We start from the raw sequence: 14,480 nt of genomic DNA on the forward strand, positions 1-14,480 counted from the left end.
GACATGATCATGTTTCGGCCACCAGGCCTGCATCAGGAGTCTTAGGAGTCTTTGGGTATCAAATAGTCTCAAATGGTCTAAAGCAAAACGAACAAACCGTTGCTCCGAATCTGTAACACCACAGAATAACACAGCTTTGCAGTGAAGGAAATTTTAACACTGCAAAGCTGTGTTATTCTGTGGTGTTACAGATTCGGAGCAACGGTTTGTTCGTTTTGCTTTAGACCATTTGAGACTATTTGATACCCAAAGACTCCTGATGCAGGCCGGGTGGCCGAAACATGATCATGTCGAGTCGTTGAGTTGCTTTGGATGTATGAGCTAATTTGGATTAATAAAGAACATTGGATTTATCAGATGAGTTGAAAGACACTTTTTTGTGCACCAATCTGATTGGACATTTCCACTTTGCTCTTGCCTGAAGTTGTACCAGCTCAGAGGTACATGCAGCTTCTTCATGTACTCTGTGCAGGTAGGGTTATTTATTGAGAGCTTCCACACTGCTACTAATGACTATGTAGTCAATTCAGGTATGCGTGTATTATAACATATGAGTGTACCTCAACTCCCACCTACATGCACCCATACAAAAATATAGGTTCACTTGTTAGTATGCATACTTACACATGTGTATACACGTCTACAGTTTTAGAACAACCATTTCTCGTGTGTAAAACCTGCTTTATATGAAGAGAATACTTCATAAAATTAACCTAAAATGACTGTCTTAAGATTACATAGGATCAATGACAGAACCAGTATTGGAGCCTTGGTTGTGGCATGCAGTTGACCTTTTGCTTGCTGTCTTTGCCCTAGGAGGCTCAGGTAGTGGTGGAGTGTGTGATCCTGCAAAAGTTCCACCGGGCTGTCATGGGGGTGAAGGGCTGCAAAGTGCAACAGATCACCCGAGACTACGATGTACAGATCAAGTTCCCTGAGCGCGAGGACAACCCAGGTGAGAGGCTTCAGCCAGGCCGAAATGCTGCCTGAATATAGCCCCTGTTTCTCTCTCGGAGGCATATGTGTGCATGATGATGTCGAATGGCATGCCATTTTTAAGTCTGTTTCAGTGCATCGACTCTGATCTGCTGACATGTCACCGGTAACAATGACATTGCATAAATTAATTGGATATCTGCAGGCTAATTAAGGAAAAGGATTTCAATCAACAGTGAGGAGGGAGATTAGCTGGGTGATAGCTGGAGGTTCCCAGATCATATATATACTCCCTGAAATCCCAGTAAAACCTCTCCCCTGGGAATCTTTAAGCATGTGCTGGATTTTCCTTGCTAACTTCCGGTAAAAGAGCTCTCTGTTTATAATGTAGCTGAATGTTTCATCAGAGGGGTTTGTAACTGGTTGCATTCCCTTCCCTATTACAGGTAAAGCCATATCACTTTCTCTGTGGAAAAGCAGGGGAGATGCACCCACAGAACTGGCTGATTTCAAAGCTGAGGGTTACTTGGAATGTCCAGGAAAAATTTCCATCTGGGAGGAAATTGGGTAGAGGATTGATGAAAGGTGTAGTTATGTGAAGAGATTATGTAAGATGATTTGTCCAGAAATATTTTTCAACTGTGATGTGTCCAAACAGTAGTGCCTAGTGAAAATGTAAAATGGGGAAATATTTTAAAACCAATTGGAGGAAATATTTTTTCACTTGGAGAATAGGTAAGCTCTGGAACGTGGTGCCAAGGAGGAAGAGCGGCTAACATAGCTGGTTTTAAGAAAGGTTTGGACAATATCCTGGAGGAACAGTCTATTGTCTGTTATTGAGACAGACTTGGGGAATGCCATTGCTTGCCCTTGATCGGTAACATGGAATGTTGCTACTGTTGGGTTTTTGCCAGTGACAAGTGACTTGGATTGGCCACTATGGAGATGAGCTACTGGGCTAGATGGACCATTGGTCTGATTCAATAAGGTTCTTCTTATGTTCTTAAGATATGAAAAGATGACCAAGCAACAGTTTTATGTGTGTCCTTAAAGGGGAACGACCTGAGGTTGGCTGTGAATGTCACGTTTGCTGAGAGGCTGATCCTGATGCAATCTGGAACTGTTAACAGCAATTTGTAATGGAACCCATGAGGGATGGAGCCATACTTACAAACAGGGAAAGTGTTTCTGATGATATAGTGGGTGATCATTTGGCATCCAGTGATCATTGCTGGTATGGTTTAATATTAAGACAGGTGTATAGAGGGCTCATTCAAAAGTGAAGATTCTAAGCTTAAAAAAAATAAAACTTTGTTCATATGGGGGATTATATCAAGGAATTGTCTGGATGGGAACATTTGGAAGAAGTAGGAAAACAGCAAAACTGAAAGGTGCTATTGTAATGGCAACAAACTATTTTGTAAGTAAAAGTAAGAGGAAAAGAAGGCCACTTTGGTTCTCAAAAGTAGTAGCTGAGAAGGTAAGGTAGAAGAGATTAGCTTTCATAAACTACAAAAGATTGCAGAAAGAAGACGAGCAAAAATATCTGGAAAAGTTAAGAGAGGCTGGTCAAGTAGTCAGGAAAGCAAAGATGCAAATGGAAGAAAAAGTAGCAGACACTAAAACAGGTTTTTAGATATATTAGTGATAGTAGGAAGTGCAAAAGTGGCATTGTGAGATTAAAAGGTGAAGGGGAGGAATATGTAGAAGCTGATTAAAGATGAGGCTGAATTGCTTAATAAATATTTCTCTTCTGTGTTCACAGTTGAAGGACCACAGAAAACAAAAGCAAATAGGGCTGAAGGTGTGGTAGACCCTGATCGATTTTCAGAGGTTTGTGTTTTTGAGGAGCTTGCTAAACTAATTGTGGATAAAGCAATGGGGCTGGATGGTGTACATCCGAGGGTACTGAGGGAACTTAGGAAAGTTCTAGCGGCTCTGCTGGCTGACCTTTTCAATGCTGTTCTAAAGTCAGGAGTGGTACTGGAGGACTGGAGAAGGGCAGACGTGGTCCCTCTCCACAAAAGTGGAAGTAAGGAAGAAGTAGAGAACCACAGGCTGGTAAGTCAGACTTCTGTGGTAATTAAATTAATGGAAACACTTAAAACAGAGAATAGTTTAGTTTCTAGAATCTAGTGGATTACAGGACCCAAGGCCACATGGATTCACTAGACACAGGTCTTGTCGGACAAATCTGATTCATTTCTTTGGGTGACCAGAGAATTGGGAGAGCACTAGATGTGATGTATTTCGATTTTAGCAAAGCCTTTGACAGTGTTCCACACAGGTATCCGTGTCGAGCTCCGCTTCCGTGGAGATGATGCGGTATATAAACTTAAGGCTTAGTTTAGTTTAGTTTAGTTTAGGTATCTAATAAAGAGACTGAATGCCCTCAATATGGGCCCCAAAATGATGGACTGGGTCAAGAACTGATTGAGTGGAAGGCAACAGAAGGTAGTGGTCAGTGTAGATTGCTCTGAGTAAAGAGATTTTACAAGTGGTGTGCCTCAAGGTTCGGTTCTTGGGCCTGTTCTTTTAAACATTTTTGTAAGCGATATTGCTGCAAGGCTAACTGGCAAGATTTGCCTCTTTGCAGATGATACCAAAATCTGCAGTAGAGTAGACACCCCCAATGGTGTGGAATGCATGAGGAAGGACCTAACAAAGCTTGTGGAATGGTTTGAAATTTGGAAGCTAAGGTTTAACCTTTTCCTATCGTAATAAATTTTATGTTACGCTGGTTCCAATCGTAATTATTTTAGCAAAAGTTTTGTATTATTCACCGTTATCATTTACAGTTATTGTAAACATAATGTAAATAAGTCATAAGTCTGTAAATTCAAATATTTTTTGTTCCATATTTTTTATGCCATGGGACATACGCTGGCAACGACATTTTTTTTTTTTTTGCCTTCCTTTTTTCCATCTCCACACACCTCTGAGGCAGAGGAAACACTTCATTCCTTGGATTGCAGAAGAGCACTGCTTTTTTACCTCAAAACAACTTCTGATCTCGGGCAATCCTCTCAGTTATTCATGTCCTACAATCCACCTACTTTTGGCCAACCTGCAACTAAGAGAGAGCACATTGCATCCATTTTTGCTACACAAGAGCTCATCTCCAGCCCCCTGGTTCAATTGGGGCCCATAGATTACGAGCTGCAGCGGCTTCAATTGCAAACTTGAGGTCCATTCCAATCCAGGATATTTGCAAAGCAGCTACCTGGTCATCTGTACATACTTTTACCAAACAGGACAGGACAGATTTTTTCCCACATCATTCTCTAGCCATTACCTTGGTCTGCAGAGTGTCTGACCTTCAGGCTTTGTCCTGCAGAGATCCCTTTCTTCAGATTATGTATTCAAGCATGACTGTGCAATGTCCCCTTTTTCTTGCCAAAAGTGGTTTCTAGACCTCTAGGTTCCAGTAAGCTTGATATAGGCTTTGGAAGTTTCTGGATGTTTGGACTGATTGGATCAGTAGTCCATTTAAGTTTTAGGCTTCTAAACAATGGCACTGTGGAGGTAGTAAATTACAGTGGAGTTGTTATGAGTAGTTGGCTCTAAGTACTACGCCACACTCTCTTGCTCAGGGTCACAAGGAGGGTCCTGAGGTAAGAGGGGAAGATCAAAAATATTTAAATGAAGCATCCTACAAGAGATCTTGCAAGATGGGATTGATGAGATTGACTACCCATTTGTTCAGGAATAGTGTGTGGATTTACAAGAAAGAAGATTACTAAAGTAAGAACCTAATCTTTCCATAGTCCAAACATGTTTGGAGGACCCCCAGTGGTTGAGTTTTCAAGATATCCACAATGACTATGCATGAGAGAGAGTTGCATGCACTGCCTGCAAATGATCACTTACAGGGATGTTGTCTATAGACTGGTTAGTAACAGACCCTTTAATTCTCTCAATTGCATGTCTTTCCCAAAAGGTTCAGAAGTGCACCTTCAGGAGAATGGTGACATCAACCTGGAGCCTGAGCAAACACCCCGGAAGTGCGACATCATTCATATCTCAGGGCGAAAGGAGAAGTGTGAAGGAGCCCGTGCAGCACTGCTGGTAGGTTGGGGGAAATGAGGAGACTTCTCTGCCAGTATGACTTTAAATCCTGCAACAGTATATTTAATGGATCTCTGCTTGAAAAACTTGTATAGATCCTGCATGGACTGATAGCCTAACCCTGATCATTGCTGGCAGCTTGTTTCTCCCTATGCATTCATGTAAATGGCCAATCCTGCTCTTTCTCTCAGGCACTTGTCCCAATCACTGTCAGTGTGGATGTCCCTTTTGACCTTCACCGTTACATCATTGGACAGAAAGGAGCTGGCATTCGCAAGATGATGGAGGAATATGAGGTATAGTATGGCAGTAGCATTCGGTGTTTACTGTCCTATTTGTTCTGAAAGTGCTACACATTCAGCTTAATTTGAAACAATTTTTATTGATGACAACACAAGAAAAATACAATAAAGATATCACTACCTACATTTGTGTCATGTACAACCTTTCCCCTCTCCCATGCCGTAAGGTTTTAACAATCAGCTAAGTACGCCAACAAAATTAACCATTGCAAAACACACTGAAAAACCCAATAGTAAACCTCAGGAGCTAGAGGACTGTTCTGAATTATGACTTGCCCCAGCCTGAGACCCTTACCCTTTTTTGTTGTTTTGTTTTTTTACCCCCCTTCCCCACCAACAGATCAGAGCAACAAAAATCAAAATGTATCTATCCCCCCTTCCAGACCCCTCACCCCCTCTAATCCCCCTACCACCCTCACTCCAATATCCCCCTTGGGTGTGAATGCGAGAAAGATAATATGATAATCATTGAAGCTAGACCGCTATGGTAGGATTACAACTGGTTTAAAGTCCGGCTATGCAGATGGTGTGGAAGAGTATGCAGATAAGGGTCCCATATGCTGAGAAAGCACTTCTCTTTATAAGTGCCCTGAGCCTCCCGGGCTTCCCATCCCATCAATTCATGAACACTCATTCTCTACCCCCAATAAGAGGGAGAATCCCCAGATGTCCACTTTTTCAAAATGTCCTTGCAACCCAATATACACAACTGTCAAAGCCATAGCTTTGGGGCCCCTACCCTGACACATTCTCAGCATAATACAAGCACAGAGCCACCTTCAAGGTGGGAGTCTGTACTAGATTGCAGTGCTAGAATATATCTGATCTGGGGAGCAGGGAAAAAGTACAGTCTTACTACCAAATAATTGGTAACCTGAAGAACAGAGAAGTAGGATGACTTGGTTTAAGGTCCACACAACAGATCAGGGCCACAGCAGGCCTGGCATCTCAGTTACAGTGGTGCAAAGTGTTATGTAGAAGGTCCTAGTCTCCCCCTCCCCTCCCCCCCGGTGGTGAATGTTTTGATTTTGATTCAAATGGGATTTTGATTAGATTGATAATATCAAATAGGACTTAAATCAGGGGTCTCAAAGTCCCTCCTTGAGGGCTGCAATCCAGTTGGGCTTTCAGGATTTCCTCAATGAATATGCATGAGATCTATGTGCATGCACTGTTTTCAATGCATATTCATTGGGGAAATCCTGAAAACCCGACTGGATTGCGGCCCTCAAGGAGGGACTTTGAGATCCCTGGACTAAATGATGTATGGGGCAGTTCTTATTTAGACTTATGTCTGGTGCTGATCACCTGTACTGCCCGAGCCCACAATCCCTCGTTTGCATGCCAAGGGGTCATACTGATGTCCATTATTCAAATAACTTTTATTTTATATCTTTCTAAGTTCAAACATTCTCCCCGAGGGATTAAGAGTGTTAGACAATTATAGACTGGATTCTAGATTGGACATTATTGGCAACAACATTGTCCAAAGGGTTGTATTTTTTGTTCATTAAAAGGTCAGATTTGGTCGTTTATGCAATTGCAATTTGTTGAAACGATAGTTATTATATTATGGGATATGTTATTTATAAAATATGTTTTATGGGGGGTGGGAGGGGATGAAACTCTTTTGTGTGAGAATTGTAGAATTTCAAGTGGAATTATATATTATTTGACTGATTTTCTGTACACTTGATGAAAAATTTAAAATCAATAAAGATTTATAAAAAAACAGCAGTGTGTAAGCATCTCTCCTTGCCTTTTGCAGGTGAACATCTCTGTACCACAGCCAGAGCAGCAGTCTGATGTAATCAAGATCACTGGACTGGCACAGAACGTGGAGCGGGCCAGACTTGGACTGGCAGAGAGGGTGAAGGAGCTGCAAGCAGAGCAGGAAGATCGAGTGAGGAAGGGGAAACTGGGAGAGATCCTAAAGTGTTTGTGAAATAGCAGAACGGTTGGACAGTCACTGTGCAATACTAGCTGAAGGAAAAAGCCGCATAAGATTCATAACTGAGCAGCCAGGAGTCACATAAACATCGCCACTCAAAGGGATTTTAGTTGTTTAATTTTGCTACGCAAATAGCACAACTGTTATAACATTGCACACTAGAGTGGACATTAAGATGCACGTCCTTTTAGGGCTGAGACATTGAAGTTGCCTATTTCAAGGCAGCCACACTAACTGGTGATGTTATGTGACAGATCCTGTGTGCCTTTTGTTTCCCTTGAGCACTGGTTACAACTCAACCTTTCTTTAGTTCCCTTCTGAGTGTTGCTGGAGGAGGGGAAGTGTGGCTGCATTCTCCTGCGATCTACAGTAAAACCCTCATTACAGATAAGCAACTTTGCTTTATCCATAGGTAAGCAGAGAAGATGCAGGCACACTTATTAATGAAGTCCTAGACTGATCCTGGGTGTTGGAGCTCTCTCCTTGCTACAGTAAGCTTTTGATTTACTGGGCATGTGCAGGATCTCCTGCCATCCAAGGTTCCTCCCCTGATAAATCAAAGCTCTCCCCTCTCTCTCTCTCTCTCTCTCACACACACACACACACACACAAGAAAAAAAAGTGTGTGTATATATGTATTTCGCCGTAGACAAACGGGATATGCAGGTGAAGACCTCTGACTGAGCCTGAGCGCCGGAGCTCTCCCCTAGCTAGGTAAGCTTTTAAAGCTTACTGGGCATGTGCCGGAGTCCCTACATTCATAGCCCCTCAGCCTGTCAGTTTTTTCTTCCTCTTCTCCTGATAGGTCGCGGCTCTCCCCTCTTTTCTTCACAGAGATTTTCTAGTCAAGTACTTTTCCTTAGTAGTTAAAAAAAAAACCCAACCAGCTGTTACTTAGCTCTAATAACTTTTCTTCGCATTTAAAACAAACAAACCCAACAGTGGTCACTTAGTGAAATTTTAGCTCCTCTTCGTTCTAAAAAAAAAAAGAGCAAGTAAAAGTCGTAAGAAAAAACACAACAGGACTTCGATAATTTAAACTTGCCTGGATCAATCACCACTCTGGTCTAGATTAGAGTGGGACATAAATATCATAGGACAGGAATTGATAGGGTGATGCTAGCATTCCCCACATTACAGCTGATTCTTTTGTTTTTGGTTAATTATTTTAATTTTTTTATATAATGCTCTAAATCAGGATGCTGTGAGGCAAAATTACAGTGAGTACCTACCCATAAGTGGGTATCTTATGAGCCCGTGACATACCAAAAGTCACAACAAATATTGGTGATATAAAAAGTGAGCTGAGAGATTACTCTTGATCTGCGATATCCTTTCCTTGCCTCACTCATGATGTGTGCTAACCCTTTTTTTTAAATCTTCCTTACTCTCCCTAGGCCTTAAGAGGATTCAAGCTAACTTTGTCTGTGGATCCAAAGTACCATCCCAAGATAATTGGGAAGAAGGGTGCTGTGATCTCCCAGATTCGCAAGTTGCACGATGTCAACATCCAGTTCCCAGACAAAGGAGATGAAAGCCAGGTAGGTGGCAGCTTTAGTTGCTATAGTCCAGTGACTAGTAGGGCATACAAAATGTTCACTTGATGTTTCCTTGTTCTCATTCTTCTTATAAGGATCTCATCACCATCACAGGATATGAGAAGAATGCTGAGGCTGCCAGAGATTCTATCATGAAGATTGTGGCCGACCTAGAGGAAATGGTCAGTGAGGATGTCAAGTTAGACCACCGAGTCCACGCTCGCATCATTGGGGGTCGCGGCAAGGCCATTCGCAAGCTAATGGAGGAATTTAGGGTAAGGGGCTTGTTGCATGTACTAAGTTCAGTAAGGCTGGTAAACATCGTATCACCAAAGCTGCTGCTCAGGTTACAACTTCTGTCTCTGGGCAGACAGAAAATGTTACCCAGGCAGTGGAAGTGGTTTCATGTGCAAGCTGTCTTCAGCTTGAATCTCTCATGAAGGAAGCAAAGGAACCGAGAGAGGAGGTGACAAGACCGAGAAGCGTCTGCGAGAATGAAATGGTTCATGAGGTGTCAAAGATTTCCAGCAGTGGGGGAAGAAGAGACTGTGCTGAGGGAAGACAGCTGGACTCAGATTACGGAACTGGTAACTCCCCCTGCCCTTGAACTGAAGAACCGGTATGCTGTCCTGGAAGTGGAGGAAATGAGAGCATCCCAAGGAGAGGAAGGACCAAAGCTTGAAATCCCCAAAATGACTGGATCCGTGAACACTAGGAGGCGTAAGGTAGTAGTAGTTGGTGATCCATCTGCAGACCAGACATGTCATGAAAGGTATGCTGTCTGCCTGGTGCCAAAATCCAAGATGTTATGGAGAGCTTGCCGAGACTCATGAAGCCAAATGATTATTATTCAATGCTGCTCATCCATTGCGATACCCCTGCGAACGGGTCAAAAATGACTTTGTGGCTCTGGGAGAGAAGGTGAAGAAGTCAGGTGCGCAGGTGGTATTCTCTTCCATCCTTCCTGTCTAGAGTAAAGGCCAGGGCACAGAAGCCTGCCAATGAACGCGTGGCTACATGGATGGTGTCATCGAGAAAGTTTTGGCTACCTGGACCATGGGATGATTTTCCAAGGGCTGCTGAGCAGGGATGGTGTGCATCTATCAAAGAAGGGAAGAAGTGTCTTCGGCAGCAGTCTGACTAATCTACTGAAGAGGGCTTTAAACTTAGAAGTGACGGGGCAGGGTGATAAAAGCTCCCCTCCCCCCCGGGTAAGTATAATCCCTCAGGTAAGTAAATCAAATATATACCTCTACACGGATAGGAAAAAGGGGGCAATGTCTGGAAAGCAGTATATACTAATGCTTGAAGTATGGGAAACAAGTTTCTGGATCTAGAAGCTGTGAAGGAAGAAGATGAGTTGTATATATTGGCGATCACGAAAACTTGGTTCACATAGAACCATGACTGGGATGTAGTTATTCCGGGCTATAATCTTTTCAGGAAAGACAGGGTAGGAAGAAAAGGATGGGGGAGTAGCATTATATGTTAAAGATCATAGTAAAGCCACACAGTTGCACAATCTGTAGGGCAAAGAAGAGGCACTGTGGATCAATTTGGAAAGAGGGAATGGTGAATATATTTACATTGGTGTGATATACAGGCCTCCTTCACAGACAGAAGAAGTGAACAGAGATTTTAATAGTAGACATTCAGAATAATATCTAAAAAGGGGAATTTTTACTAATAGGTGATTTTAATATGCTGGATGTTGATTGGGGTATCCCTATTGCGGGGTCTTCTAGAAGTAAGGAGATCCTGGATTCTCTACAAGAAGAACTGTTCTAGCAGTTGGTAATGGAACCAACGCGGGATGGGGGTCAGTAGGAAAAAGGAGGTATTGATGCCCGTGTATAAGACTTTGATGAGACCTCGTTTAGAATATTGTGTACAATTCTGGAGGCTGCATCTTCAAAAAGATATAAAAAGGATGGAGTCGGTCCAGAGGAAGGCTACTAAAATGGTGTGTGGTCTTCATTGTAAGGCATATGGAGAGAGACTTAAAGATCTCAATCTGTATACTTTGGAGGAAAGGCAGGAGAAACGTTTAAATACCTACATGATGCAGATGCACACGAGTCGAGTCTTTCATTTGAAAGGAAGCTCTGGAGTGAGAGGGCATAGAATGAAATTAAGAGGTGATAGGCTCAGGAGGAATCTAAAGAAATACTTTTTTTTACAGAAAGGGTGGTAGATGCGTAGAACAGTCTCCCAGAAGAAGTGGTGGAGACAGACTGAGTCTGAATTCAAGAAAGCCTGGGATAGGCACGTGGGATCTCTTAGAGGAAGAGATAATGGTTACTGCAGATGGGCAGACTGGAATGGGCTATTTAGCCTTTATTTGCCATCATGTTTCTATGTTTCTATTATCTCACTTTATTTTCTGATACTGTATTTGTATGTTACTCTGTTTAATATGTAAAGTGCATCACAAGAGAGGTGTATGCTTTAATCTCCTCCTCATCGCTCTTCCCTCTGCAGGTTGATATTAGATTTCCACAACCTGGTTCTAGCGATCCGGACCGAGTCACTGTTACTGGCTTACCAGAAGATGTGGATGATGCTATGGACCACCTGCTGAATCTTGAGGAAGAATATGTAAGTCAGCCAGAATGTCCTTGTGGTGGTGGTAGCAAAGGGGAGAAACAAGAGGCTAACCAACTATATATTTGTTATCGTCCCTCCAGACCAACACAGACAGATGGGTTTATGGTCCTCTGCCAGCAGGTGGAAACTGAGAACACGTTGATTTTTAGCAATGGTACAAGTGGGCTGTGCAGTCCCACTTACAATCAGTCTGTTCTCAGTCTCCAGCAGGTAGAGAGGTGTGTAGTCATTCCTCTTGTTAGTTAGTGCCTGTTGGATCTGATTTAGTGGCTTTTTTATTGTCCCTTTTTTGCAGTCCGGACAGAGCGTGGGGGAGCCTTTCAGGGGTCAGTCCGACATCAGGGAGTACCACACTCAAGTGGTCAAGTCCCTCCCCCGCATTTCCCTCACCTCTCCAAATTTTAATTAGAGGTGTCCCAGCTGAACGCCTTGCCACAGTCAGGCAAAGACTATAGCTTTGAGAGCCTGTGGGGTCTGCACCTTTATTAGTTAGTTTTTATAAAAAGGCCTGAGGCAGTGCCAGTCTGAAAGGAATCCTTTAATTTTTAGGGTAGGTGAGTTTTAGGGTAGGAGCACTATCAGGTCCTGGACCTGAGGGGCCGCCGCGTGAGCGGACTGCCGGGCACGATGGACCTCCGGTCTGACCCGACAGAGGCAAGGCTTATGTTCTTATGTTCTTAATTATGCTTAATTGATTTTTCCAGTGCAATAGGTGAGATATTCTAGAGACAGTAGGGTTATTTCCCTTTAGCCGCATGGGTGCAGAAGGAATCCACTCCAGATTTTCCACTCTGCCTCTATTGTATTTCTAGCTCCACCTCGTATCTATAACACAAGCGTAACGAATTCCACCAAAAAGTGAAATTTAATCGGTCACAATTCTTCCAATTTTTCGTCATCATTTGGATGGCTACCCCAGTCGTTATACCCAATAACCCGTTTTTATGTCTGTCTACTGGAGATGTAGGAGATAACAACATACCACATATTACCACTTCATGTGATAGCAGAACCGCAGAATCGGAGTAATATGTCCCCATATAGATCTCCAGAAGTTAAGCATCAAAGGACTATAGAACAACAAATGATCCAGTGTCCCCATATCTTTATTTATCACATTACATGTTTCCTGCCAGGAAGGTCCCTTCACTTTATCAGTGACCTACCACCATGTTGTTTGCTGTACTTACAGATGATGGATGTAGTGGAGACAGAGACTATGGTGGCTTACACAAAACCTCCCTCCCGCTCCGAGGATGAGCCCCGAGGTCCAACCAAAGGATTTGTGGTCAGAGATGCCCCTTGGAATGCTGCTGGGAACAAGGTGAGGGCAAACGAATCAAATTCAGTTCTGTTAAATCATTTGAACGTGCATCTTCTATCCCCCTGATCTTTGCTGACTCTATCTCCATTGCATGGATGGACTGCTTTTCAGTGAGAAAAGTGGAACCACATTTTTTTGTTTTATAAATCTTTATTCATTTTCTTATGTTACAACAAGTGTATCAGATAAACTCATTAGAAACTTGAATATACACATTTGATTAATTCTTATATTAACATCAAATTTAACATTTCTTTAAAAATTAATATAAAGTTATATTATTATGCCAGAAATCTAAATTTATATAATTCTTAATGAATGTAATAATCTCCCACCCCTCCCTCCCTCCCAATCAATAATACATAAAATCAACTTTATTGCAATTTCATTCAAATATTGATATATGTAATAATCAAAACTAAGACTGGCTCAGCTTGCTCTGGCTAACTTACCTTCTTTTTTTTCCTACTTTATCCAGGCCCCGGACATGAGCAGTGCAGAGGAGTTCCCTATCTTTGGTGCAGGGGTTGCTCCCAAGCAGATGTCTGCCTGGGGCCCCAAGAAATTCTGAGTCACAAAAAGAAAACCACAGGAAAAAAAAGGGGAAGGGGGGGAAATCATAAAAATCCCCCCCCTCAACCAGCATTTCGTTCTCTCTCGCCCCAAAACGCCTCAGACTACTGCAGACATTTTGGTGAAAATTTCTATGACTGCTTTCCTAGAAAGGTTTCACTTCCACTGTCCTAACCTCTTGGAAGAATTCAATTAAAAAACACCAAAAGTGAAACAAGGGGTTTGACCCCTGGTCTGTTGTGATCCTCGACATACTTCGAAGACTAAGCCATACCTTCCTCTTGATTTGACCTTTTTTTTTTTTTTTTTTTCTAACTTTCCTACCTGGATCCTGTTCCTTGATTATATTTATGAGCATATAAATATATATATATATTATTTTTTTTTAATTTTCTGAGCCAAAACAGTTCAGGCAAAAGCACAGTAAAGAATGTGACAAACTCCACAAATCAGTCCCCTCACACACATTGTTTCAAGTTCTTTCTGGGTAGTGTAGTGCCCGGAGCATCTTTAAACCACTGTGGGAATCTCATTTCTGCATCACATTCTGGAATGGTGTTGAGTGTGGCTGTTTTATGTAAAGCAGTCTGGGCTTCTGTGGCCTCTCTTGCCCCTCTCGGCCCAGAATACACCAGCCTCTTCACGATTGAAAAGTTCACTGCCAAATTGTCAAATTCTGAAATTGAAATCTCCCAGAGAGCTGCCCGTATAAAAGTTTTGGATGGTTCTACTCTCTGCTATTCATGCTTTTGAGATTATATAAGAATTCGCCCCCCTTCCATGAAATTGTCAGATCCAAATGTGTGCATTGCAAATGCTCAACTTGGTCTGATAGCTCCTGTTCATTGCAGGGGCGAGAGGCAGAGAGAAGCCAGACGTGCCAGCAGTTTCTCTGGTTTTGTGCAGGGAGGGGTTGCCAGCTGCAGTGGTGCTTTACAAGCATTTCTGTCACAGGCTGGTTATAAATAGTAGCAGGCCCTGCATGTGGGACCAAAAGGAACTTCAAAAAGAACTAGTGCAATGACATTTAAACACCAGCGCTTGCTTGGACGACAGAGAATGCTGTGAACAAGGGTACCGAAAGGGCTTCCGTTTAGTGACTTTCTTTTTAAGCCTTTGCTCGTTTTGTTTGTTTTCATAATACAATGCTATCATGTTTTACTCTGGTTGTGTGTGTGTTA

General features: G+C 42.5%; 1 protein-coding gene across 1 annotated transcript in view; it reads left to right on the forward strand.

Annotated features, from left to right (window-relative positions):
• The window catches only part of LOC117350292 (vigilin-like), a 70,444-nt gene extending 55,979 nt beyond the window's left edge, over positions 1–14,465 (forward strand). Inside the window, exons 20-28 of the mRNA XM_033924527.1 lie at positions 817–955; positions 4,877–5,004; positions 5,196–5,300; positions 7,075–7,209; positions 8,655–8,798; positions 8,891–9,070; positions 11,277–11,393; positions 12,595–12,726; positions 13,205–14,465. Coding sequence (XP_033780418.1) covers positions 817–955; positions 4,877–5,004; positions 5,196–5,300; positions 7,075–7,209; positions 8,655–8,798; positions 8,891–9,070; positions 11,277–11,393; positions 12,595–12,726; positions 13,205–13,297 — 1,173 coding nt within the window. The 3' untranslated portion in view covers positions 13,298–14,465. The remainder of the gene's footprint in view (positions 1–816; positions 956–4,876; positions 5,005–5,195; positions 5,301–7,074; positions 7,210–8,654; positions 8,799–8,890; positions 9,071–11,276; positions 11,394–12,594; positions 12,727–13,204) is intronic.
• The last annotated feature ends 15 nt before the right edge of the window (positions 14,466–14,480 follow it).

The sequence above is a fragment of the Geotrypetes seraphini genome, chromosome 16 (assembly GCF_902459505.1).
Source record: "Geotrypetes seraphini chromosome 16, aGeoSer1.1, whole genome shotgun sequence".
Lineage (NCBI taxonomy): Eukaryota > Metazoa > Chordata > Amphibia > Gymnophiona > Dermophiidae > Geotrypetes > Geotrypetes seraphini.